The 26,928-nt window shown below is 32.8% G+C and overlaps 1 protein-coding gene across 6 annotated transcripts; it reads right to left on the reverse strand.

Moving 5' to 3' along the window:
* Nucleotides 1–10,386: 10,386 nt before the first annotated feature.
* On the reverse strand, nt 10,387–17,594 carry LOC146998589 (platelet-activating factor acetylhydrolase IB subunit alpha2-like). Of its 6 annotated transcripts, none has more exons than XR_015039566.1 (3): nt 16,762–17,591; nt 16,546–16,681; nt 10,387–10,617 (listed from the first exon to the last, which is right to left on the reverse strand). XR_015039566.1 is itself a non-coding variant. In XM_085811176.1 (2 exons), the coding sequence occupies exons 1-2, from the start codon at nt 17,125–17,127 to the stop codon at nt 10,509–10,511; spliced, it is 708 nt and encodes a 235-aa protein (XP_085667302.1). In that variant the 5' UTR covers nt 17,128–17,594; the 3' UTR covers nt 10,387–10,508. The 6 variants fall into 6 exon arrangements, 3 of the variants coding, with proteins under 3 accessions (XP_085667302.1, XP_085667303.1, XP_085667304.1); XR_015039567.1 differs by having other exon boundaries at nt 10,387–10,634; XR_015039565.1 differs by having other exon boundaries at nt 10,387–10,882.
* Between the last annotated feature and the right edge of the window lie 9,334 nt (nt 17,595–26,928).

The raw sequence follows: 26,928 nt of genomic DNA on the forward strand, positions 1-26,928 counted from the left end.
ACAAATGTACTGATCTGGCATTCAAATTACCATCGATTCGAACTAAAGATGTGTGTGCCATGTGCTCAGTGGCTGCCTATACCATCACATTAGGGTTCTTATGCTGATACCAGGCAATGTGCGGTCAATGAATGCAACCAGGCGATGTGCGGTCTCCTTGGAGCCTCTAGACACTTATACGATCATCAGAATAATGCACACAGAAAGACTCGTCTGAAAAGACAACATTGTACGCCTCCTATATCCAGCTTTGTTGTTGGACACACCACAGTAGCCATCTTTCTCTGTGCTGCATTGCTAAGGAAAGCTAAAGTAATGGACACTGTGCTGATAGTCCTTGCTGATGCAAACGTTGACATACCGTACGAGCAGATACTGGGCATGCTGCAAATATGCCCGTTTTCTGACTAATGGTCTGTGACGTGGTTGTAAATTTGGAGGGCTAACCTCACAATATGCCTGTCCTTTCGGATATTAATCATGGGACGGCAATGAGATCCTGCATGCCATTCAGTATAATCCTGAGCATTCCATACATGCCATATTCGCTTAACAGTGGTTGGATGTCGACTAGTGCAACGGGCAATATCACAGAACGATAATCCACACACTCTATAGGCAACAATCCTGGCTCTATTGAATTCTGACCCTTGCTGGTAAGCATTTCTTCTTATTATTCAAGGCATACCATGATATTCTGAGCACATTCCAACCTTGCAAAGTGCTTTCCGAATGACAAATCCACTACACAACTTTTTGAAATTATTAATTCACCATGCCAAACTTTGCCTAGAAATACCATAATGACCGTTTCCAAGTTTTTGAATGCTTATTTTTTTCCTGCGATTCACATAAATTAGTATGCAACTGAATACCCACATCCAAAACTGAAACAATGTTTTTTGATACATTACTTGTGACAATGACAAAGTAGTGTTCTAGTTTGCCTTTTTGTACCTTTTTAAAAGACAGACATCATCAGAAGTTGCTCTATATTTTTAAATAATCGAAAACAATATTCTTTTTCAGAATATCGGTTATTACTGCAAATATTAACAGTCCTCCATTTTTTAATTTTAGTTCCAGAAAATATTAACATACCAATGAAATATCAAAAGATTAAACTGTTCTTCTGTCAAAAATTTTCAAAAATACAAAACCAATCTTGTTTTATTAAAAAATAAATAAAAAATCCCTTCATGCCAAGCTTCAACTCCCTCAAAATTGAATCTCTAATGTTAAATCAAAATTCTCTTACATTATATCACAACCTCTGATATTTGAAAATCTAAAGTACAATAATAAATACTTTTATGCTCCGGTAACGAAATTTTTTTGCATAATTATATATTTTGTTTGCCGAAATTTGTCTTCCTAGTAAACATATCTTATGCCGTCCAAATAAAATACTTCAAGCGTTATGTCTGAAAAGGTTTGTGTTCTATATTCTTTACCAGCTGTACCTTTTAGCAGTTTATTATTAATTCAGAATTGTATATGCATACAAAATTTAAATACAGCAAACTACAATTTATTCAAATAAATTTTTCCATTCCTTTTTATTGTGAAATAGCTATAACATTTTGTGTATGGTATACAGTAAATTACATTAATATTTGGTCTTCATTTTGTATTCAACCAACTGTACACATACGTGTATTAATTTTCATAAATTTACTGAAAGGTCATAATTTATCATTACCCATTAATAAAAAATTACCCATGTTTTACTGTATTAGAAAAAAAGGCTCATCATGGGTAGAATGTTGTCTGAAGCCATGGAATGCTATTAGTTTGTTCCAGATTCAATAACCAGTAGATAAATAGATTGGAAACACATGGTTTTCAAGGTTTTCCCATAAAAATACAAATTATTTAACTTCAAAAAAGCTGCATTTATTCCTAGAGAAATTTAGGCTAATTGTCTTTAAAAAATTTCTCATAAAGGCATATCTTTTGTATAATTTGTCACAATAAATTATCTATCCACCTGCTTCATTCAGACTAATGCAAAAATGTGCTAAAAATCTCAGAATTCATCATTAATATGAAAAAAAAAAAAAAAAAAAAACTAAATGGCTAAATGGTTTTCTGCGAATTGCTGAAAGGTACTATGCGCAATGTCTATTTTTGAAATGACCTTTGTAAGGAAACTAGAGACACTGTTGAATGCATCATGAAAAAAATATTCAGCAAATTCTAACTATTAAGAGGGACTAGATGCTGTAGAAACAGAAGTCATTAAATTGTTTGTTTTATTTGTTCGAATATAGCAAATTACATTACAGCTATCTGCTTAAATGAAGGGATGCCTTCGTGGAGGAATTTCTAAAAGAAACTGTCTCATATTCATGTTGTATGTAGGAAACACTATGATCCCAGCTTTTACTTCTGGGTCCAAAAGGAAAGAACTGATTAGGCTAATTTTTTTTTTTTTTTTTTTTTTTTTAGTATGACAAAATATATTGTTATTTGTTTATCAAGCAGAATGGCTTTGTGAAGATTTTTCTAAGAAAAACTAGCTGATACATCATTACACAAGATAAAATCTACAGAAATGCATGCAAGCAGTTTCTTCCAGCTACCAGAATAAACCTCAGGAAAAATTACAAGTGTTTGTGGCTTTAACTACTTGTCAGGCCAGTCTTCTGGTCTATAAACAACTGTAAGAAACTGATTTTTGTCATATACATATGGCAATACTCATCTGTCTCATATGCCATAATACATACGAGAATCTCATTTGTCATATACATATGAATACATATGGTTGTCTCTTTAAACAGTAACTTCAGATGAGCAGCAAGAAATTAAATAGCTGAAAGAGAATGTGGACATTAAGCTATCCCCCTTAGTGCATAAGAAATATTACATATTCCCAAATCACTCATGAATCAACTATAAAACGCTAACATTATTTTAAACCTCAAAGTCTTACAGCTGATTAACAACTAATTCGTCTCGTCTTTCAGAGCCGTATTTACACTGTCATCAAAATTTTAGGATAATGACAGAAATAAAAGTAGCTGATACTTAAAAATTATTAATAGAAATTTGTACAAAAGCATTAGTTAACATAAATTACAATATTTGGCAGTTGATTATTCACAAAATATTTAAATTAAAAGCAAATTGATGGGAAAATTAAGCCCCTCTTGCAGAAAATTTTTTCATTAATATGGTGTACGGTCACCTAGGGCAAGTTTGCACATCTGACATCTTGATTTCATAGACTTTACCAAAGTGTTGATGAAGTCTTGTAGAATTGTACGCCAATGATCTAAAAGTGGATTTGTCAGCTCTTGGAAGGTCCGTGGACGAATTCGGCGTGCTAAGGCATCCCACACATGCTCAAGTCGGGTGAGTAAAGTGGTCAATACATTTGAGTGATATCTTCTGTTTACAAGTATTCTTACACCACATATACTAGACCAGGCCACAAATTTTCATCCATTAGCAAAACTTCTGGGCCAATAGCACTCCTAAACAGTCTAACTTGGGGTTCCAGTAGCTCGTCAACATATCTACGAACGGTTACAGAACCTCCTTGAAAGATTCCGATGCGGCCATTGGTCGTACGCATTAAACCGCGGAAACGGTATATTTCACGGACAAGAGAAGGGAAGTTGTGTGTTCCTTTCTCTTTCCAGATCAACACACGTCTAGAATCACTGTTTATACTACGTGTGGACTTCTCAGTAAACAATACTCGGGATCAGTCGTTTTGGCTCCACTGAACATGACGACGGTACCAGTTTAAACGGGCCCCTCTGGAAGATGGAGTGAATGGGACACAAACCATTGGTTTTCTTGCATACAGTCCAACCTCGTTAAGCCTTCGTGCAGCAGCAGAACGGCTAATTCGAGTTCCTATCGCAGCATGAAGCTCTAAAACCAAATCCCTTGCAGTTTCTTGGCGTGAACAAGGATATAAAACACTCTTCTGTGCACTTGTTGCTCTTGGTCGCCGTTGACCAAGGCTGTCTGTCAACCGATTCATTGCTTAAAAAAGCAGCTCCAGATTCAAATCTTTTGCGACTTCCATTTGTATTTGACTTCTCTCGATTATACCAATTTTTCGCCACTTTTGACCTTCACTTAAATGATGCTTTGAGCCATAACTATAGAATACTGATCACTCTCAGAAAACCATATTCAATTTAAACAGTACAACAGACCAGAATTCCAACATGCATCCATTGCGCACCGGCGTTAACGTATGCGCGGAAGTGCAATTTTGTGTTCAATTGTATATCATTAATAGAGGCGTAGCTAAGGTTTTCAGCGCCCGGGGACACCTAAAGATTTTGCGCCCCTTTCTGTATTCCAAGAATGGAAAACATTTTATTCTGAAATGTATATCATCAATTTGCCGCCCCCTGGATGCTGCGCCCGGGGACGGATGTCCCCCTTGCCCCACCCTAGCTACGCCACTGTTAATTAACGTAAATAATTATAGCATCCGGCATTGGTTGCAACATTAACTTAGTAAGCATATTTTTTCCTCATTATCCTTTAATTTTGATAACCAGTGTATATGGTGCAGCATGAGTTCTGTAACAAAATTGGTCTTAGGGCTTCAAAAGCAAGTCAGCAGCAAGACGCGTTAGAAGCGTACTTGTTCATACTTAATGTATTATTTAAGCTATTTTTACAGTTTAAATATTTTTGAACTCAGAATTGAAATATCTACAAGTGCATGTAAGAAATATATCTATATAAGAAAAAAAAGAATTTAAATATTTATAGAAATTTGCAACAATTAATATTTATTTACCTACCACAGATATTTTAATCTTATAAACATGTCTGTCCGGTCATGTACTTACAGAAAAATACTTGTGTGTATTCAGAAATATTAATGAGCATTCACTGATCCATCTATATAATGTAAAAGAGATGACAGACCTCCTGAGGAACAGGATAGCTTATTTGAATACGGGAAAGCATACTAGTCTTATCTGCTGAGGGGAAATGAGGACTTTCTAAAGAAAACTGGATCAAATTCATGTTTCAGATGTAAATACTGTGAAAACCTATCATGCAACCAGCGTTCGCATGGGTTCGAACTTGGGTGATACTACTAGTATTCAGTAGTCTTAATCATTCAGCCTGTGAAAGTCTCATAAAACCTCCAAAGTATAGGTGGAAAGAACTGAGCACCTTTGTCGCCTCATCCGAATTTCAGCCCTCTCTTTTAGTGAAATTCTTAGTAACATGTTTCGTCTGATATTATTTCTTTATGCCTCTTGCTTTCATAAAGAGACAAATTAGTCCTTAACAATTTAGAATCAGCCATAATTTAAGTTTTAGAAGCTAGAAGTCATTTCTGGCCAATCATCCAAGATATAGGTTTTAATGTGGTTTTGCATGCGATTCTCATGGACTATCTTATAAGACCTACAAAAAGCTTCCGAAATCTGTATTTATCTATCTTAAACTGCTCAGGTAGTTGAACTGCATAAACATCACATGTGATTGTGTGACACAGCAAGTCGCTTTTTCAAAAGGTAGAACGGATCAGTCTAGGAATTTTGTACCGTTTTACACGTATCCTAATTACCTCTTTGCCTGCTCCCTTTTTCTCATTGACCTATGTTCATCGCCTTTGCTTTCCTTTTCATAGTGGTGCAGTTTCCGAGATGAGATGTCTACTCCAAATCCTTTTGACATCCTCACCGTCCCTCTCTGTCTTCTGACATCTCGCGAAGAGGGTACTACTCACGTATAAGAATTATTTGAAAAATAAATGAATTTTATTCATTGTAAATTCCCGAATTATTTAATTTACTATATTCTGTATGGTTGCTAAGACAGGCTCCACAGATACACTACCTATCAATTCTTGCAGAACTGGACAGGCTGACTGCCAGTACATTGTGCATTTCGATGTCCGACGAAAAATGCTTTCCTTCTGGAACATCTATGTGTTTGGCTCACTACTGTCTTCAACCTGTACAGACTGATATTATATATCTGGTATCGATTTTACCTGCCTTCTAATGGACTCATAGATAATATCAACCGAAAACGCTTAAGATAGCACTTATCTGCATCATTCGTTCTAACCGATGATTTTAATGACTCTTTGAGGAATCCTCTTTGAGGAAGTAAGGATAAGAACTTAAATATATAAACAGAGCTACTAAGTATGTCACTGCGTATGCCTCCATAATGATAGATAGCAAACCCATATCTACAAACGTAAAAGGCTACTTCACAGCACTGATCTGGTTATATGTACGCCATTACATCTATCATTTTATACATTTAGAATCTAGAGTGATCCATTCCCAATATTTGCGTCTTTTAAAGGAATATGAATGTTGGACATATTTTGAGTTCCAAGGTTTCTTTAAGAGTTGAGAGACTTAAACTTGTTTCCCTCTCTAGCTTTTCTTACGAATGAAAAAGTAAGGTGTGTAAAAATAGATGATACTGTGAAGGCCGTTACTGATCTGTTGTCCAGGCGTTCAGAAACCACAAATCTGTATTCCTACGTCATCAGACAGACTTCCTAGATACATATGTAAAATCATAACAGAACCCTATGAAGAGAACTTTAGTTAAGACATATAAGGGAAACCCTAGTCTCAGAATATTAGCAATTCCATGCTGAAGCATTCGTTGACTAAGTCTTTTATTAGTTTCCCTTCTTACTCTTTGTAATAGAGGTTGTAGCAGGGCATTTAATGTTTGGCATTGAGAAATCCAAAAAACAAAACTTGGAAAAGTCAGAATTTCAATAATGTTCCGTTATATATTAAAAAAATGCTTTTTACTATATTTGCCCATCAGCAGCCGAGCGGTAAAATCACTGAACACTGATAGTTCGGCCCGTGGTTCGAATCTCGGAGAATGGGCTGGCTGCATGGGTGTTTTCTTGATTTTCCCCATGTGTAACGTATATACGTGGCAGTTTCCTTTAAAGAGTCCTCCAAGAAGGCATCCCTCCCTTTAGTCAGATAGCCCTTGAATGTTTAGCTGCAATCAAACAAAACAAACGAAATCGCCAGAATTTTGCACTAATGAATCACCTACGCAAACTTCTGGGGGAGGATGGCATACTGCAGCCTTGATCATTATTTAGAAGAAAATGATAATACCTTTCCTAATCACAATGGTTTTCTAGAAAAGGAGATCAATACTGAAAATGTACTTCTGTTCAGAGCTATATTTTCTGCTTTTTTTAAGAGGAATCACTTGATGTCAATATTTTTGTGACAAAGAAAAAAGTGTATGAATTAGAGTTCTCTAAAATCTCTTCATTGTTGTTTGCAGAGACCTTCCAATTTTTAAACAAAAATTTCTCGAAGAACTGGTTGTTTCTCATAAAAACTGGTACTTTGTTGTTTTAAGTCATTAACTCTTTCCAAAATTTTTGGAGTGTTATGTTATGTAGGTTATTAAATTATCTGCAGTATCTGAAACCTTTTGGCTGACTGCCAATAACCATCAATATTTTTAATGGGCACTGCTGTTCTTTAGTTTAGTTTTAAAATCTGTTCAGTCCTTTTTTGACTGTCTTACACCGGTAAACTAGGTAGGCGTTCATCTCCACTGGCTGCCGATTCATAGGCCAGTAGTGATCTTCATGAGTACAAGTATTCTTGGATTTAATTTTAAAAAGTATCTAAATTTACTGCAATATCACATATCAGGGATCTTTAACTTGTAGGTCTCTGGCGATGAACAACATTGGCAGGCATCCATGTTCTTCAATATAATTTTAATTAAAAATGCTATTTAAATTTAGTGCACTACTCTGTACTAGTGAATCTGTTTGTTAACAAGTGACAACCAAGCTTTAACTTTTTTTGGATCGAATGTTATAAATTATGTAGGGCTACCTTTCTCATGGAAACAGCCTCACATTAACTGAAGATTTGGAACATCTATTCACAGACTATGTGGTTTGCTTCTAGCAGTCACTGCACCTAAGGTACAAAAAGTTCTCTTTGATTTCAAAATATTTTAGAAATCTGATCGTCCAGTGCTTAGTAACTACCATTCTTGGTACAAAATGCATCCATTCTGCACTCCTGCCTTCGGATCTCACGTCCAAAAGGTAACACAACTATTATTATGCCTGAATAGAGGATCTAGAAATATCCCTCTGCACATATGAAACTTTTAAATTATTTCAGAATTTTATTAAAGATAACAGTCATGTTCTTAACTGTAGCATTTTTATGAATACAGACAAGAATATAATAATTATATCTATACAAATGTTTCTAGGTTCCCTAATCACATCTGTTTGGCTGTTATGTATAATACAACACTACTTTAAATACCTTATATGGCATTGAACCTATGGTAACGTTTTTAAAAAGTACAAAATCTTTTTTATAGATATATTAAGTTTGTGATGAAGCCACAGTTAATTTTTATACTCCATAAACACAACGTGATTTAACATAGTAAAATCTAAATTTTTTTTGTAGTTTTTTCAACAGTTCACAACAATTTTATTTATATGTAGTAGTATTTTAAAACTGTACTTGGACGTATTCTTGTCTTTACTTACCAGTTTAGAAAATCTGGAAAATGTTTGGTATATACTTGATACTGTATAATGCATTTAATTTGCACCAACAAAACCAATTCTTATTTTTGTTTCACTCATACCTTGCAAAGTTCATAGGATATGTTTCATGTTTTGCAGGTGTAATCTTTGGCATGAAAATACAGTTATATCTTGAACAGATCACTTCCACATACACAAATGATATACTATAACACAAAATATTCTGGTGAAATCCTATCTGAAATGATCTAAATTTTTGTGTCATGTTTCTCAGTATAAATCATACACACCAATACAGAACAGTATCTCGTATCTAAAAAATATTTTTTGGTTCCTTACTTATATCATTACAGTATTCATTTATGAAACCTCTCATTTTCTAAAAATGCAGGTTTTATTCCATATACTTTTGACACTTTGACGTTTTCAATCTGTAATAGTGCTCAACTAGACCCAATATTTAAAATTGCTTGTTGTAGGCTTTTTACACCCCTATTCTGCATATCACAATATTAGTTGCTGTTATAATCAGTCACATTTATTCATGCTGTGAGAGAAAAACAGCACAGTTCAACATTGATGAAATAATTAACACTTAATTCCAAGAACCATTCCTACTATATTATGATACAAATTTAAGAGATTTATGAATGCGTTAGAATTGTAAAGTTTTCCGTTTAATGAAAACATTAGGAAATGTGACTTCAAATGGTTGCTACAGAATATTACAAGTTTGAATTTAACTGCACACTTTTGCCCAATTCATGCACTATAGAACCTCATTATTTTGGTTTAGTAGATTAATAATTAGATATCAGATTAGCATTAAGTTTTATTTTCTCAGTCATAGAGCATCCAAGAATAGAAATGATAATTAATTTAACACTTCAAAATATACTCATGTGCATGAAAATAACTGTAACTGATGCAGAATGGGAGAAAACATGGTCTTTGTAAAAGCAGTGCTTGTTCTTTAGTTATGAATGTTTAAATCAAATCTGGATTTTACGTATATGCTATTATTATTAAATTTAAATGAAATACATGTATATGCTTAGAGCAAATATTCACTTATTTTTAATGTGTCAAACAATTTATGGATATTAAGAGTTCTGCAGAAAATTCAACTCTTTGAAACCATCCATGCAAATGGGAAACAAAGAAATTTCAGCAAGTACTTCTGTAATGACAGGAAATAATAATAGGCATTATCCAACTATTAAGTAATGATAAGACTTATTCTAGAATTAAAATTATTTAATTTCCTGAATGCTTTAATACAAGTCTGGCTACACTCTTCTGTGTGAAAGACCACAAGCCCTTTGCCTGACACACAAACTTTTAAGCCTCCTTATTTTGCAATAAATTGTTAAAAATTAAAAAATGGGCTGTAACTTTAGCACTCATTTTTCATAATTATTATAAGACCAGTATATTCATCTTTTTGATTAGCAGCAAGTTCACTCCTATTTCTTTATTTTTGAATGTTGAAAAATTAAAATATCTAATTATTGGTAGCTCTTTTGATATTGGAATGTGTGAAAGTTTAATTTGTATACAGCTTTACATACTGAAACTTAACAAATATGCAAGTACTCTTATTAACCAAGGGAAAAAAAAAAAAAAGTGTGTCCACATTTTTAACTGACTATAGTGTTTTTTAATCTTAATCAATGAAAATCAATTAATATCATGGATGATGAAATAAAAAATGAAAATATATTTTATTTAAGAAGAGATTGGGATAATGTATTAGTCAATGTCTTGTAAGAAACACTACTTATATTATGCTTCATAGATATGACTAATTCCTAATATGTGGAGTAATTTTCAGTAAAAAATAATTCAACAATGGATCATTTTTTTCCCAGACTTTATTCAGAATACATAATAATTATTTTACAAAGTTTTTATTATCTTTTATTTCTGAAAATAAAGACTTATCAGATAAAATTCCTTGAATAGAGTATAAATATTATTATTCAACCATATTACTAAAAAATTTATGAGTTTCAGTTTCAGAAAATTCTCCTGGCAGAGCTTGCTCTTGACTTTTAAATACATACCAGATTTCTGCCAATCGTTTACTGAAAAATAAAGAAGACTAAATTCAATTGTGAAACAGCCAAGATCACTGAAAACAATGCACTATTCATTTTGCAAACATAAGTCTGAAATATTAAAAATGATCAGATTGAGATCAGATATGAGATTATTTATGAACAGAAAAATTTGCAGTACTTGCATACTATCCCATTGGCCATGAAAATTGGTGCAGAACCACTAATCATTCCTGAGGAAATCCTTCACAGTCAATGGGATGAAGTGTTAAGTACAAATTCTCTGATTCCTCTTTAAAAATAAGAGAAAATTTTGGCATGTAGGTCCCCGAGAATGCATTGTTAACATAAAATGAACTATTCTCTATTATCCACAATTGGGGGTATCACCCTGGCCAAAAGGGTTCATTGTTGCCTACTTTAACAATTTTCTCTTATACTACCAAGTTACATACAAACATAAGCATTTTTATTTGTTTATTGGCCATATAACATCATTACAAAATAAAGCAAACTAAAAAAAAAAAAAAAAGTGTTTTTATAGAAACTGTATGGCAACAGATGAATTGCAAAATATTTGTCCATTATACTTTATATTTTTCAAGCATCACCAAAGGAATGGAATGCTGTCCTGAAAAACATTTCTTAATTTAAATTTCTTTAAATATATCAATCACTTAAAATTATATGCTTGTATATCAATTTCCGGAATTCAGTTATATTAACTGGCGTATTTAAACTTTGATTTTTAATCCTCTGATAAGCATAGTAGCATACTAAAACACCACAGCTCATATTATCAGTTTGCAAAATATGTGAAGGACAAATTATTTTCCATTTAGTGCTAGTAGCAAATATTTTAGCTAAAACCTCACACCATGTATGAATTAAAATTTGATACTCTTGCCCACATGATTTATTTTGTGGATCATAAAATTCAAAAACCATATCTGGAATATTTACTATTATTAATATCCAATGACAATTTAAATTTGCAGGGATAAAAAATAATTTCGCTGATTTCAATCTTGTTAGTAATGGATCTTTAATACAAAAATTTGGTTTAGGAATTTGTAAATTAGACTTAACAAAGGCAAAATCTTCATAACTGTTTAATATTTTAAATAAAAAAGCATCAATTATAGTATTATAGAGCCATCCTTTTCGAAAACATGAAGATACAGATTTAAACAAGTGTTCTTCTTCATTACTTATAAAAGGATCTATAAATTTTAACATATATGGTGTAATTTCAATATCATGTATTTTTAAACATGATTTGGTCAAATCTTTATTCATTCTAACATTTACTGAAAAGTTTTGCCCTGCTGATGATAAATTTATCTTTTCCTGTGTACAAGGTAGAACATTCTCAGTTAAAATATTATAAATAAATTTTCTAAATTGAAGGGTATCTAAAGGAAGATTTAAGGCTAATTTATTTACATGTTGAAATGCATAACAGATGAAGACCCCACAACTGCTTTCATCATTTTGTAAAGCATGCGGTGGACACTGAATATCCCATGAACCGTTAATTTGTAACTCACTGTTAATTACATTAGACCATTTATTAGTTAAGTTTATGTATTTTGGATTGCATGAATTTATTAACGAGTCATATAAATAAAAGGTATTTTTCTTTAAATCTGCTATGATCAGAACCCAATGAGAATCAATGCAAGCAGGAATCAATAAATATTTGAAAGATTTCAAAGAAACAGGAAAAACATTTCCAAGTGATAATGCATCAGATAAGATAAGCTGGGTAATCGAGGAACCAGCAAAAGTATATTGATCATCACTTTCTAAAATTTTGTATAAAAATGCATTTATGATTACATCAAATAACCACCCCCTAACAAAATCTGTACAAACCGATTTTATAAAAAATTCTTCACTTTTACTGATATAAGAATCTAAAGACTTTAAAGCAATACAATTGATACTATAGCAGCCAATTTGTAAAATTCTTTCAGAAATATCTTCACTAGACTTTAATGGAAGGGAAAATGATTTATTTTGATCAACACTGGTTAAATCACATAGATATTTATCACTGTCATTTAAATCAAATGCTACGGCTTTAAATTTAATTTTCTTTTCCACACATTCATTTATTTCTGGGTCATCTACATTATCATTAAAATCTTGATTCTTATTCTGCTGACATTTCTGTAATTTTCTAAGTTTTAAACAATTGTGGGCTAAGTTTTTGATTTGGTGCAACTGGACATGATGCACTTGAATTTTCATTCGAGTTTAAATTCCTCTACATTCTGAAACTAATGAATTTAATGTTGTATGAAGGAATGAATGCACTTTATGTATATGTTTGCACAGCAATTTATCTAAGCAATTGCAGTGATACAAGTGACTACACAATGAGACACATGATACTTTAGGGCATCTATAAAAGCAAAAATCCTGACACAGACAAATTTCAAAAAGACGCTGAAAAGTATATATTTTATTTTTTGTCTGAGAACAAACAGTCCAAGAAGTATCAGAGCATTTATTTACATCACTGTCCCTAATTATTAGTCCTCTCTGATGCCTACTTAAACAAGAAATGGAATTTCTTGGAGATACATTAGTGTATAATTTATACGTATGATTTAAATATTTATCTTTCTCAATTGTCAGAAGTGTAGAAATTAAAATATCTAATCGTCTATTATGTCTCCGCTTAAAATAAACAGTTTTCAACTGATTGTGAAAAGATTCACAGTACATGTTAGTATCAGTAAATGCATGTGGAAAGTTCCGATAACACAAAGCCCATTCCTCTAATCTATTTTTATAATTTTCAGAAAAATATTCAATAAAATCTCTACTTTTCCTAGAATAGTCATTCAAAAACTTACTTATTTGATCATGAAAAGTGATCTGGTTTCTTTCATGTAATATTTTTGTTAATTCTCCTAGCATTTTTTGTCGCACTTCCTTATCTACCACTTTAGAATTTAGTTGGCGGAACCAACTTTGGCGTACGTGCCACGAACATAAAAGATGCTTAACATCTCGACCAAAAACCTTTGAAAATGCAGGATATGTAACTTTGTCATCATCTGTCATTGCACAGTTTACATATAAATTTGGTACACGACACTTTAAACTATTAAATAAACAATAAAGAGTGTCAGCATCTAGAAAATTAGTAATAAAATGAGCAACTGGATAGCCACAACCAAATTCATCAGGCACTATAAGATTAAGAAGGTAAAAATACTGGTTAGTCTTATGTGTAGAATCGATACATAAAATCTCTGTACAACCTTTTATCATCATTTCTTTCTGTTCACGCGTCTGAAGACCAAGAGCAAACGATACTTTATGATTTGGAAGATTATCTAGATCAGTTGGACCGTACAAAGTTGAATTATTCTGAGGCTTATATAATAACACAGGATTGTATGCTTCACATTTTAAAGTTTCAATGATTGAATTAACAGAAATTGCATCACTACTTGGATGCAATGAATTGTTTAAATATCTAGAATAAGCAGAAATAGTTTTACGGGAGACAAAGCTTTCCTTTACAGGGAAATTATTTCTATTCTCGCGATTTCCTGATCCATCTTGTAAGATATCCCGTATTTTTTGTGGAGGCACAGATAAACGTAAATTTGCTTTTATCAAACATCGCGTACTTTGTTTCAATGGCTGATATTTACAATTTTCAAACTTTTGCTCATGATTATGTTTAGGAAAGTAAAAAACAGAGATTTTATTCATTTCTTCACAAGCCCATATTCTGACCGGACAACATACACTTTTTGAAATTGTACCTTTTTTATTTTTCCGACTATTTTTTTTTTTTTTTTTTCAAAATCAGAATAACCTTGCGTGGTAAACTGACAACAATAATAATGATAAGTTTTAGAATTTTTCGTTACTTTAGAAAACTTTCTGAATGAAGTAAATGTCGAGGTTCCTTCCAGTTCTAGCCAATCTTGAAAATAACTCATTGTTTCAAATGAATATTCTTTTAAGTTATTTAAATTATGTTCATCTGCTAAATGCTTATTAAAATTTAAAACATATGTAAAAGACTTATGGCAATCAGGTATGAAGCATACATACAATTTATTAACTTCTGTGCAAAATTTCTTATGTTTAAAAAATGATAATCTTCAAGGATAACATTTATTACAATTTAGACATTTCCGAGGGTAAACAGATGAAAAATCTTGTTTTAAATCAGGTACTTGTTTATTTGAACTTTTTTTTTTTTTTTTTTTTTTTTTTTGTGGTTATAAAATGAATTCTTCGATTTATAAGTTTTCAAGCATATTTCACATTTACGAAGATAAGCCATTTCTATTTTATCACTAATACATTCTTTGGTTTCTAATTTTTTAGCACTCAATACATTATCAATGTTTATAAGAATATTACTCTGAGGAGAAGTTATTGAAAGTTTAAAATTTTCAGTTTCAAGTTTTTCTTTGCAATTTTTTTTATGATTATTAAAAGAATTTTTAGTTTTATAGTTTTTTTTACAAATATCACATTTTCTAGGATAAAGCGATGGTGCATTACAGTCAATTTCGGACCCTCCTCCAGTCAGAATAGGACACATAGACTTATTTTTCCTCACTTGACAATTAATTTCACTGCTTTCTACATGATCTTTTGATCTTTTAGTAAACAAAATTTATTAAAGTGAAAGAAACTTAGGCCTGAACTACAAGAAGTGCTTTTTCTGGTCATAGAAATGTTCTTTTGCTGCAAAACATAACTAGAGGCAAAGTCAGAGTAAAAATCATCTTTTGTTGTACACAATTTAGGTTGTGAAATATCAAAATTTGTTGAATCATTTTTTAAACTCCCTTTGCCACTAACAGAAGCACAATACAATGGATAACAATCACTGAAAGAAACAGCACTTGCCTGCTGTACACTACAACCAGCAGCAGTGACTGCATTCTTTAGTGATGATCCCATGTAGGCCATTACACTTCTTAGGCGCAAAACAGCTGAAGCAGCATTCTTCAGATGCAAACTGCCACTAACAGTCAAATCCCTCCTTGGACACAAACCATCACCAAAAGCACGAATTGGTTTCTTCTGAAAACTAGCAATTGGGACAGTAGTGTTCGTAGAAGAATTAACAGTGGAACTAGCACTGCTCTTCAGAAAACGGCCAGAACCATGGACTGCAACACGCCTGGAAGAGTCAACATCAGCAAGGATATCATTTCTATGACAGGGGCTGGGAGTGACGTTATTCCTTGAATGCAAACCAGAAGCAGCATTCTTCGGATGACAGCCAGTACCACGGACACCAACAAGTCTAGAATGACAGCCAACACCGGGAATGACAACATTCTCAGGACTTGGGCCAAGGGTAGCAACGTTCCTTGGACGCAAATCAGAACCAGAACGAGGGACGGCAGCATTCCTTGGACGTGAACTAAAACCATTGACATACTTAAAATGAGAGCCAACACTACATATGGCAACATTTCTAGAATGACATCTACGTTTAGTCCCGTTCCTTACATGCAAACCAGAACCAGTTCTATGGACAGAAGCGTTCCTTGGGCGAGATCAACCACCATGGCCAGCAATGCAAAGAGACCGAGAGCTAGCATCTGGGTTGGCAACGTTTTTCGGATGTGAGCCAGGGATGGCATCATTTTGCAGATGCAAACTAAAACCATCTGTGTGGTTAACAGCATTCTTTGAATGAGAGTCACCACCATGGACAACACATTTAAAACGAGATCCAGCACCAGAAATAGCAACCCTCTTCAGCTGAGAGCCAGAAGCAACTTCAGCAGCATTTCTCAAATCAGAATTAGCCTTCTTAGTAACATCTACAGCACAACCATGCTTTAAAACAGTTGAATAGAGAGGATAAGAAGGGCTTGCAGAAACAAAAGAATCACTCAGAGGTGGAAAATCCAATGTAGTAAATGAAACACAAGGCAATACAAAAGGACTTACCTTTGTAGAAACTGGCTTTGAAGTCAAAACAATCTTGATATTATCCAGGAAAACTGCCGCAAGTTTCTTGTTCCCCAGACGGTTTAGATGTAATCCATCCCTAGCCAATAACTTAGCTCCAAAATGATGAGACAACCTGCAAATAAAAAACGCTTCTCGATTTTGGCAGTACTTTTCAAGTTGAGAATTAATTTCTACAATCTTTCTATTAATTACCTGTAAACGGTTCAAAGCTGCTACTCGCTGATTTAAAGTTGTGAAAAAATCTTCACCACGTGGTAGGATATCTGAAATGATAATATTGATATTCGGGTTCAAACGTTTAATATCCTTAAAGAGGCAATCGTATTTTTTAAGAATATCTTCAACACTGTCATTCGAATTGTTGGTACCAACATGTACCAAAATCAAATGGTATCGATTGTCCAAAAAGGATATCTTACGTCTTAACCTTTCTATCGTTGCACCAGGAAAAGAATGTAAATCTACTTCATAATTCAGAAGATTCGCCGGTAAATATTCATCCAAATATTTAACCATTGAATCTCCAATTATAAGTAATTTCATCTTTTTTGGTTGCATATCGGCAAAACAAACAACTACAAATCGAAACACAGATCAATAATTATATATGCTGTAAATAAAATGCAACTATAAATTAAATGAAAATCAAACACTAATCATAAATATAACAAAATACAAATAATTATTAATAGAAAAAAAGAAGATAAATAGCTGAAGGAAAGCGTGAAAAATGGACAAGCGCCTAGATATTCGGTTCTCATGTATCCCAGAGTTCCACACTCTCTTCGCTCGCAGTATGTCATTTCCGGTTGTGGAGAGGGATCTCAAATGATAGAATAGCTAGTGAACGGAAATCCTCGTATTGCAATTTTCGTAGTCGAGTGTTTGCAAGCTAATTTGATCAAACATCTCTGATCATTTTAAAACAAAACGGTCCTTTTCAGGACCAAATGATCACTTTAATAAAGGGCCCTTTTCAGAGCCAAATGTTCAATCTGATGAAAAAAATCAAACTAATTCGGATATTTCTACGGATATGATTACATCAAACAAGTTTCCATGCGGACGTGGGAAATTCTTTTTTTACAAATTTAATTTGAAAAGGCATGTAATAAAATGCCATCCAACGGATGAACACATATTGCAGTCTCTAAATTTAAAAGTATGTGAAACATCCAAACTCAAAATATGTGACTCTAGTTGTAATGGTGATCACATTTCAACTAAGAGACAGTATAAATGCCCTTTGTGTAAAGGGGATTTTGAAAATGAGTTGATAAATAAACGCTTTTTACAAGTTCATGATGTAAAACTTGAAACATCAGAATTAAAATTTGAATCCTATGAAAGTTTTTTTGAATGGAAAGATGATTTAGAAAATAAAGTCGAAATTTATAATACATGTATCTGAAAACCAAATGCCACTGGTACAGTTACATATTTTACATGTCACCGTTCAGGGCATTTTCATTCACAGAGTTCTGGAAAGCGACACATAAAGCTACTGGGCAGTAAAAAAATTAATGCTTATTGTCCTGCGAAAATAAAATTGGTCAAATCAAAACGAGAGGAATACTATGCATATTTCCAGAAAACACATGTAGGCCATGAAAATGATATGGGTCATCTTTTCCTTTCAAGTAAGGATAGAACCTTTATTGCATCAAAAATAGCTGCTAAAGTACCATTTGATGCAATTTTGGATGACATTCACAATTCCATATCTGATTCTGGCCTCGAACGATTGCATCTAATAACAAAAAAAGATCTGCAAAACATTGAACGAAGTTTTGAGTTAGCTTCCAGTGCAGTAAAGCATAGTAATGGTATTGGTGTATTTAATTATGGCAAAGCACACGGAGGCTATCTGCCTAAGGGAAGGGATGCCTTTGTGGAGGACTTTCTAAGAGAAACTGGCTCGTATACACGTTACACATGGGGAAAACCACGAAAACGCCCATGCAGCCAGCTCATTCGCGTGATTCGAACCTCGGACCGAACTACCAGTGTTCAGCGACTTTACTGCTCGACCGCTGGTCGGCTAAAGCATAGTAATGACTATGTGAGGGTTGACATGTAGGTGAATGAAATGCTTAGTTCACAAATTTCATGCGTGTTATATTATAAGGCATAAGGTGTAATATCCCCAACACATACATTCCTTAAGGATGAAGATTTTATTCTCATCATAATGACAAATATGATGACAATAATCACAAAGTGTAATGCTAAAAAAATTTAGTTCAGACTGCATACAATTAGCTACAAAAGTCTGTGTACAGACTAAATTTTAAATTAAAAAAAAAACACTTAAAGCATAGAAAAATGTTTTTTAATCATTGCATATTTTTCTTCTATTAGCTAAAATTGTAAGCTTAAATAAAAAGTAAATAATATCAGTGTAATACTTTTTAAATTTTTTCAAAAAACTCAGAAATTCCATCCAATAAGTCTGCGAACACTTTCAAAAAAAAAAAAAAAAAAAAAAGTAAAATATAAGTTTTTTACATTACTTCAATACTTTATAGGATATCCTTTATTCTTCAAAACAGCCTGCAGACGTCTGGGCATTGACTGAACTAGTTTTTAAGTGTCATCCGACATAAATTTCGCCCATTCTTTCTGCAATTTACTAATTAGATCATTTCGTGATGTAATATTGTGTTTTCGAATTCGTTTCTCCAATTTTGCCCACAAATGTTCGATTGGATTGAGGTCTGGTGACTGTGGAGGAGTACACAATTGTCTTGGAGTGTGATAGAGGAGATATTCCTTCACAATTTTAGCTCTATGTTTCGGGTCGTCTTGTTGGAAAATAAAGGTATTAGAAAGGTTTAAATTTCGGGCACTGTCTCGCAGATTTTTCTTCAGAATATCCAGATAAACATACTTATCCATGACTTTATCAATAATGTGAAAATTTCCATCTCCTTTCGACGACATACACCCCCATACCATTACACCGCCAGCTCCATGTTTGACAGTTGGATTTAAATTTCTCAGATTCAGTTCTGTTCCTGGTTTTCTCCATACAATAGGGTGGCCATTAACTTTAAATATTGTAAATTTACTTTCATCTGACCAAATTACATTGTTCTAGAAGTCCTGCGAAGAGTTTAAATATGTTTTGGCAAAAGCAATTCTTTTCTTTCTATTTGTCTCGGAAATGTATGGCTTAGACCTAGGTTTGCGTCCATGATAATCGCGGCCTTTGGCAGCACTTTTCGTACAGTTTCAGGAGAAATTTCCTTGTTGCTAGTTAAAAAAATGTCTTTTGCAATGCTTGCAGCAGAAAGTTTAGGATTTTGTTTAATTCGTAAAAGAATTTTTCTTTTTTCCCTCTGCGTTAGCTTCTTCGGTCTCCCACATCTTGGTTTTACAGCAAGACTATCAGTGTCAAGGTAGTTTTGAATAACTCTTTGCCCACTAGAAAATGGTTTTACCAATATAACGAAGAGTTTTATCTTCATCTCTCAATTTGATAATTAGTTGTCTCGTAACTAAAGGAATTTCTTTATTGGTTGTCATTTTCGTCAAAGAAAATAAAAATAACAACTTCCAATCAACGTGAAATTTGCTTCGGAAGTCAATGACCTTGAAAGTGTAACCTTCTTTGCATTCTCAAGTTTGAAGTTTAAAAGTTTAAGAAATACCCCGCCTCCTTCGCGTTGTACGCCAACTTTATTGCCTTTGATTTCTGACCACTTATCTTTTAAAATTTAGTGTGCATAAATTATTAGATATGAAAATATTACAGTTAAATAATTTCAAAGTCCCTTATTGAAACTAAACATTTAAAAAAAAAACTTTAAGAAACTACCCTTTTCGCACCATAAATTTGGATTTGATATTACTTTTCTTGATGTACGCAGACTTGATGACTAACTGTATGTATACATGGCATGAATGCATATGGCTTTGAGCTTATAGTTTTATTAACTGTCAACAATTTAAGAGAAGGATTTCCTTGTGCATTTTTAATTTCGAATCGAAGTGACCAACCAGTTTTGTCTATATTCTTCTCAATAATCAAGCAAAGCATTGGCACATTACAACCAAAAGTTTTCATGTCAGATATGGCTGATTCTTTTTTTAATGTATAGGTTTCAGAGATGGAAAACGCTTCTTTTGTGCATGGCATGTTGACCGTGCATGGCGAAAGAATTTTAAAAAAATCAGTGGTAGAGAAAAACAAGCCCAAGAGTATCAAGTTCTCCGCACTTCTTTACAAGAATGTGTATACAGAGTTTTAATACTGCAGCAGAAGTTGTGTTAAATTACTTGAAAACTGATCCCGATACACTTGATTTTGATAATTATTTTTCGACACATTATTTAAAAGATGCAACTACTTGGGCTTATTGTCACAGAGTTCATTGTGGATTAAATACAAATACACATATTGAAAGAATGCATCGAACATTAAAGTACATATATTTATTTACATGGAAAAAATGTTAAAAGATTTGATAAGGCTGTGCATGCAATTATGAAATTTATTAGGGATAAAATGTTTGATAGAATCATTACATCAAATAAAGGAAAATTGACAAGTAAAATTAGAGACTTGAGAAACAGATATAAAACCAGCTTAACACTGTCATCACAAATTATACAAAATGAAAGTGGCTGGATTATTTCATCAGAAAGCAATTTAGATTTGTATACCATACAAAAAGTGATCAGTGAGGGTAACTGTGAATTGAAGTGTACTGAATGTAATGTATGCATACACACATATATGTGCACATGTATAGATTCTTCAATTAAGTGGAATATGTGTAAGCATATTCATTATTTATGCCAGATGCAGAAAAACAGTCCAGCAGATATAGTTCATGATTCCTGTAATGATCCTTCATTGATAATAGATGACACAAATGATATAGTAATAGTAAATGAATTAATGCAAAGTACATCACAAACTTTGACATTAGCAGAAAGAAAAATAGCACTGCTGAATAAATTTACAAGCTTACTAAACTCAATAACAACACCTAATGAAGTAACTAAAATGGAGAAAATTTATAAATCTGCAATAAATACGAGTATACCACACTTTGAACCTCCAACTGTAAACATACCAGCTAATAAAAAAATTGTACAGAAAGGAACCTTTAAACAAACAAAAAGAAGAAAAATAATGAAAAATTTAATTCGGACATCAGTACAAAATTTTCCTCTCACAGTTATGATAAACAACAAGACAAATATTCAGGGGCAACATTCTTCTTAAAATTTTCATTGTTTAAAAATTACATTATATTGAAAATTCATTTGATGACCTATGTCTTAGTAAAATTAACTTATATTAATTTTACTATTACTTTACATGTACAGGACTCTGGTATTTTTTTCTCTTTATAGAACTCATATTCAGTAAATTTCCAGCTATATACATTTTAAACAATTTTAGAGATTTTAAATGTTCTCACTCTGCGGGTAACTGTTTACACAATATGAATGAATTAACTACAGAAACATCAAGGAAATGAAAAAAAATTCTGTGCCACCATTTGACACTTTTTTTCTCAGTCTGATATAGACATTTTTAAGTGGTCAAATTAATCAGCATATCTCATACGATTATTATAGTTTGTGATACCTTAGAAATAACCATAAACCTACAAAAAAATTTCAGAAAATTAAACCGAAAGTACAAAATCACAATGGAACAAATGTTCGGAAAACATTTTCAATAGTCCTGTCCCCTAGTAGCAGTATTTCCTACATGCGTGATGGGACAAATTTGTCTCACCTTTTCATTTCAACCATTTTTAATTAATATATATATATGAATTCAAATAATACTTTTTATCTGCAAGAAAAAAATATTCATTCTAATACCAAAAGTTGTCCAAATGATTTAAATTGCATAAGAAATTAAAACAAAAAATGCTTCAAAATTAGACCTGCAAAGAATTTTTTCCTACATGATTTCTATGAATTACTAGTGCCACCATCTGTTATATATTTAGGAAACTGAAAGGTATTATTGTATGTATTTTAAACAGAATTTTGCAGCTGTCATCTTGGAGATAAAAACTGATAAAAAAAGCCGTCCCGCCGCCCATCAAAGGGTTAAAGGCTTTATGGACCTCTTTTTTTTTACCTTCTTATTTTAAAATTTTGATTTCAATGCTGTGTCCAAGAAATCAAACAGTAGCACAAAAAAAAAAAAAAAAAAAAAAAAAAAAAAAGAGGAGTATGTGTGTATTGTAGGAAAAAAGAAATAGGTGGCACTGGATGCATTATTAAAATAGACACAAAAGTACTCACATAAACATCTCTCTCCAAAGTTGGCAACAAATTTATAATTTTTGGTGGTGGTGGGGTGTGATAATTAGAAATTACCTAAAAAAATAAATGGATGAAATGCTCCTTTTCAGGAAGGTTATTGTTGACGAACTTAGCAGCATGAATGCCAGAGTGATGACTAGGTTCTGTCAAAATTTCTTCTCTCAGTTTCATTTGTTTCTTTGCTTTGCCTTATGTGCTATACTGCCAAGCTTAAGAATAAGCTTTCAATGATAGGGAAAATGAACAATTTTTCAAAAGAATTTGGAATGGACACTTTTATTGATACATAAGCACCAGAAAAACCACTTAGTGCTCAAAAATTTTATTTTGTAGCATGGCACAAACATACAATTAAGAGGAAGTGTAATGTCAGTGAAACAACAAAACATTTACTAGTGTTTACAGCTGCATGTCATGTCATAAGTAGTTCATGAATGATTTGAATTGAATGACATTTTGGAAAGTTAAAAGTTCATCTGCAAAAAGATATTTTGAAAGGGATAAATTCCCTATAAATCTATTTTAAGAAGAACATATTGACATACTGCTTACATTGGTGCAGTTTAGGATATCCAAAGTGTGATTTTGGACAGCAATTCATTTTCATGAATGAATGCTGTAGTAAAATTCATATGTAACATTGCAACTAAAACCTTACACCCTAAAATATCAGATATATTCCTCCTGATAGCAGATGTAGAAAGAAACCAACAGTTTCGGTATATCTCAAGTTTCATCAATAGAATTTATTTCGTCTTAATAGAAGTAAACATGACTATGCCATTCTTTTCCTGAATGATGAGATGTATAAAAAATGTGAGGCATTTACAGGGTCGTTTCTCAAAATAATGTATCTAAAATGCACACCCTGTACACCTTGCCAAAAAAGTTTCATGAATTGTTCACAGACAATTGCAAACTTATTTCTAATGTAAAAAGGATGTTTTTAGAATTACCTGCTAGAGCAAAAGTCTTTAGAGAGATTGCAGTTGATATATTGTTGCCTTTAAATCCAGTTTTGAAAAAGTGAGGAATATGGTAGCGTGAGCTTGCTGGAGGTAGGGTGATTGCACAGAATGCCAAATACTGAAGTTTTTTTTATAGATTTCTTTGTGAAATGTTCTATCTTTATTCAGTTATTTCTGGTTTCAGTGAAGGTTGATTAACAGATTTTTACTTTTTGTATGCTTTCGTGGGCAGAAAATACAGTAAGGTTGGCCCTAATGACTAGTATTTTGTCAAAACCACAGATGCTGTCAATATTTTTTATGTTCTTCGATTAAAATGCTTAGGCGTTATTTAAAAAGACATCTCTAAATAAGAGTCTCACATTTATAGCTTCATATTTCTCTCAAATACAAGCTTCCCTGGAGAAACAGAATCTAAATTTAGTAGCCTCTTTGTATGCATTTGATGTGATGAAAAATGTGTCTCAATATTTACGTTGAAAAAGGTGTAGGTTCAAGCATTGTGAAAACATGTTTGATATCGTCACGAATGCTGTGAATCTCTATGTTTTAAATATGCACCTGTCCCGTCAGCAGATGATTGTTTTCCTGCCTCAGGGGCATTTTAACATATACAACTTGTCAAAGGAGAATCTGAAGAAAATGCCTGTGATATTGACACAAGTGAACAATGTGTTACATGGTGATATTCCTTTCTTATGTATCAAGGTAGGGAATCTTTTTTTTTTTTTTTTCTGTTTGTTTAGGTAATTCTTGACCATGGTATTTATTATTCATTAGCATATTTTCTCTGGAATTCATGAAAAATACTAATATTTTAATGATATGTAGGAATATGTTTTTATGTACTTTGTTTATCGATATTAAGAAAACTTTATTTTTATCAGTGCTATTTATAGTACATGAAGTGCGTTAATGAATTCACAACTTAACACAGTTAACATATTCATTTTTCCCAAACTATATTTTAAAGACATTTTTCTTTATCTATTTACCTACCGCTTTCAGCATTTTAGTTTGACACAACTGCCTGTCCTTATTCATAACATACTTAACAATACCACAGATTTTAAATAGCATTTAAATTCCTTAGAACATCATTATAAATAAAATAGAAAAATTATACATTTTGTTATTTTTATGCAGTTTGAAGTCATTTGAATTTAGATTACACCACACCAGTTTGTTAATTTTGGTGACTTTGGGAGTGCATAAAACTTCTCAGTCATCTCACAGAGCCAATAAAATGATAATAATCTTTATTTTACTGAAATCACTTATTGGATGTAACACCTAACATCTTCCGAATGGTAAATATTAAAAAGAATATATCATTCGAAATATATTATTTCATTATAATGTTACTCATAAAAACTTATCTGCTTAATATTATAGGTAACATTATAACAACAGAAGTAAAAAACACTACTTCATTAACCATTTAAAAATGTATATTTTGAGGGCACACGATATTTAAGAGCTGCATGGAATAATAGGGCTCTGAGAAAAACGACAACCACGTTAGCTTTGGTTCAACCCCCCCCCCCCCAACTTATTTACATCTTCTGAAACGGAAGTGACGTCTGGCGAGCAACCGAGAGTGGGGAGCTCTGGGATAGATGAGAACCCAATGTCTAGGCGCTTGTGAAAAATGGCGCAAAAAAATACACATCTCACACTCGCTAATTCACACGTGAACTAAATTAGCGCCAATTCTTGACCTCGCGGAAAAATTTACGGGAAAAAAATAACGCCAAATGCTCGCCAAGCTTTGTTGCCAACGGAGATATCAAAGGTACATATCCGGTGATGACGTAGAACACACTTCCGGGTTCCGATTTGCGGAATTCTGTAAAACTCCAGGGGAACGGGGTAGTTTGTTGCCAAAGGGGCTGTTTCGCACGTGCTTATTACTGAGGATGGCGGTAGAAAAAAAAATCGAGTTCGAGTAAATGGTGAAATTTTTCGAAAAAATACGCTGCTGGAGTAAAGAGTATGGAAAAAAAGAAATGGGGAACGTTAATGGATATTTTTAAACGCAGAAAGAAATGGCCTTTTCAAAACTTCAGGTGTGTGAAGAAACGTAAACATAATTTTGCGTATGATCTTTTGCAAAATGGAAATTTTCTAAAAGGTTGCATGTTTGTAAACTATTTGTTAACAGGAATTTTATGATTAAAATACATAATTTTGACTGAAAAGGTTATGCAACAACGTTATAAGTCAAATCATTGAAATATAGCATTGCGTACGCATGTTTAATATTCCTGATGAAAATGATAATTTTAAAATTATTCAATAATAATTCAAAAAAAATTTTAATTTTTAGCAACCCATGATTATATCAATAATTTAATTTATTCATGAATTATACTTATCACGTAGCTACAAATATACTATGTATCCTAGATACTAATAAGCAGAAAACTTTGGTTTGATCCATTAAAAGACGATTTACTAGTGAGTAAAAATATAACAAATTTTTAACAAAAGTAATAGGAAGGAAAATAAAAAGAATTAAATAACTAAAATTTAAATCATAAAACATATCATCTTCCACACACACAAACATATACACACGCACATATATATATTAAAATATGCATTGAAAGAAAATTGCAGTACATATTCCTATTTATGCCATTTTTAAGTCGATCCCACTAGTGGCCGAGCCGTAAAATCTACGAATACTGGTAGTGCGGTCCGAGGTTTGAATCCCGCGAACGGGCTAGACACATGGGCGTCATTACCAACATATCATTGCTAACTTCCAGAAGCATAGAAGTTTAAGGCACACAAAATCTGTTTTAAATATAATTATAAATATGTTAACAGATGCAGTGAAAAAATTGCAGCACAGGTTCCTATTTTACCCTTTTTAAATCGATCCCACCAGCGGCCGAGCGGTAAAATCGCTGAACACTGGAAGTTCAGTCCAAGGTTGGAATCACGCGAACGGGCTTGCTGCATAGACGTTTTCATGGTTTTCTCCATGTGTTACGTGTATACGAGCTAGTTTCCCTTAGAATGTCCTCCACGAAGGCAACCCTCACTTAAGGCAGATAGCCCTCGAAGCTTTGCCGTAATTACA

The sequence above is a fragment of the Stegodyphus dumicola genome, chromosome 2, assembly GCF_044657685.1.
Source record: "Stegodyphus dumicola isolate Sdum_Otavi_A_Nest chromosome 2, ASM4465768v1".
Classification (NCBI taxonomy): Eukaryota; Metazoa; Arthropoda; class Arachnida; order Araneae; family Eresidae; genus Stegodyphus; species Stegodyphus dumicola.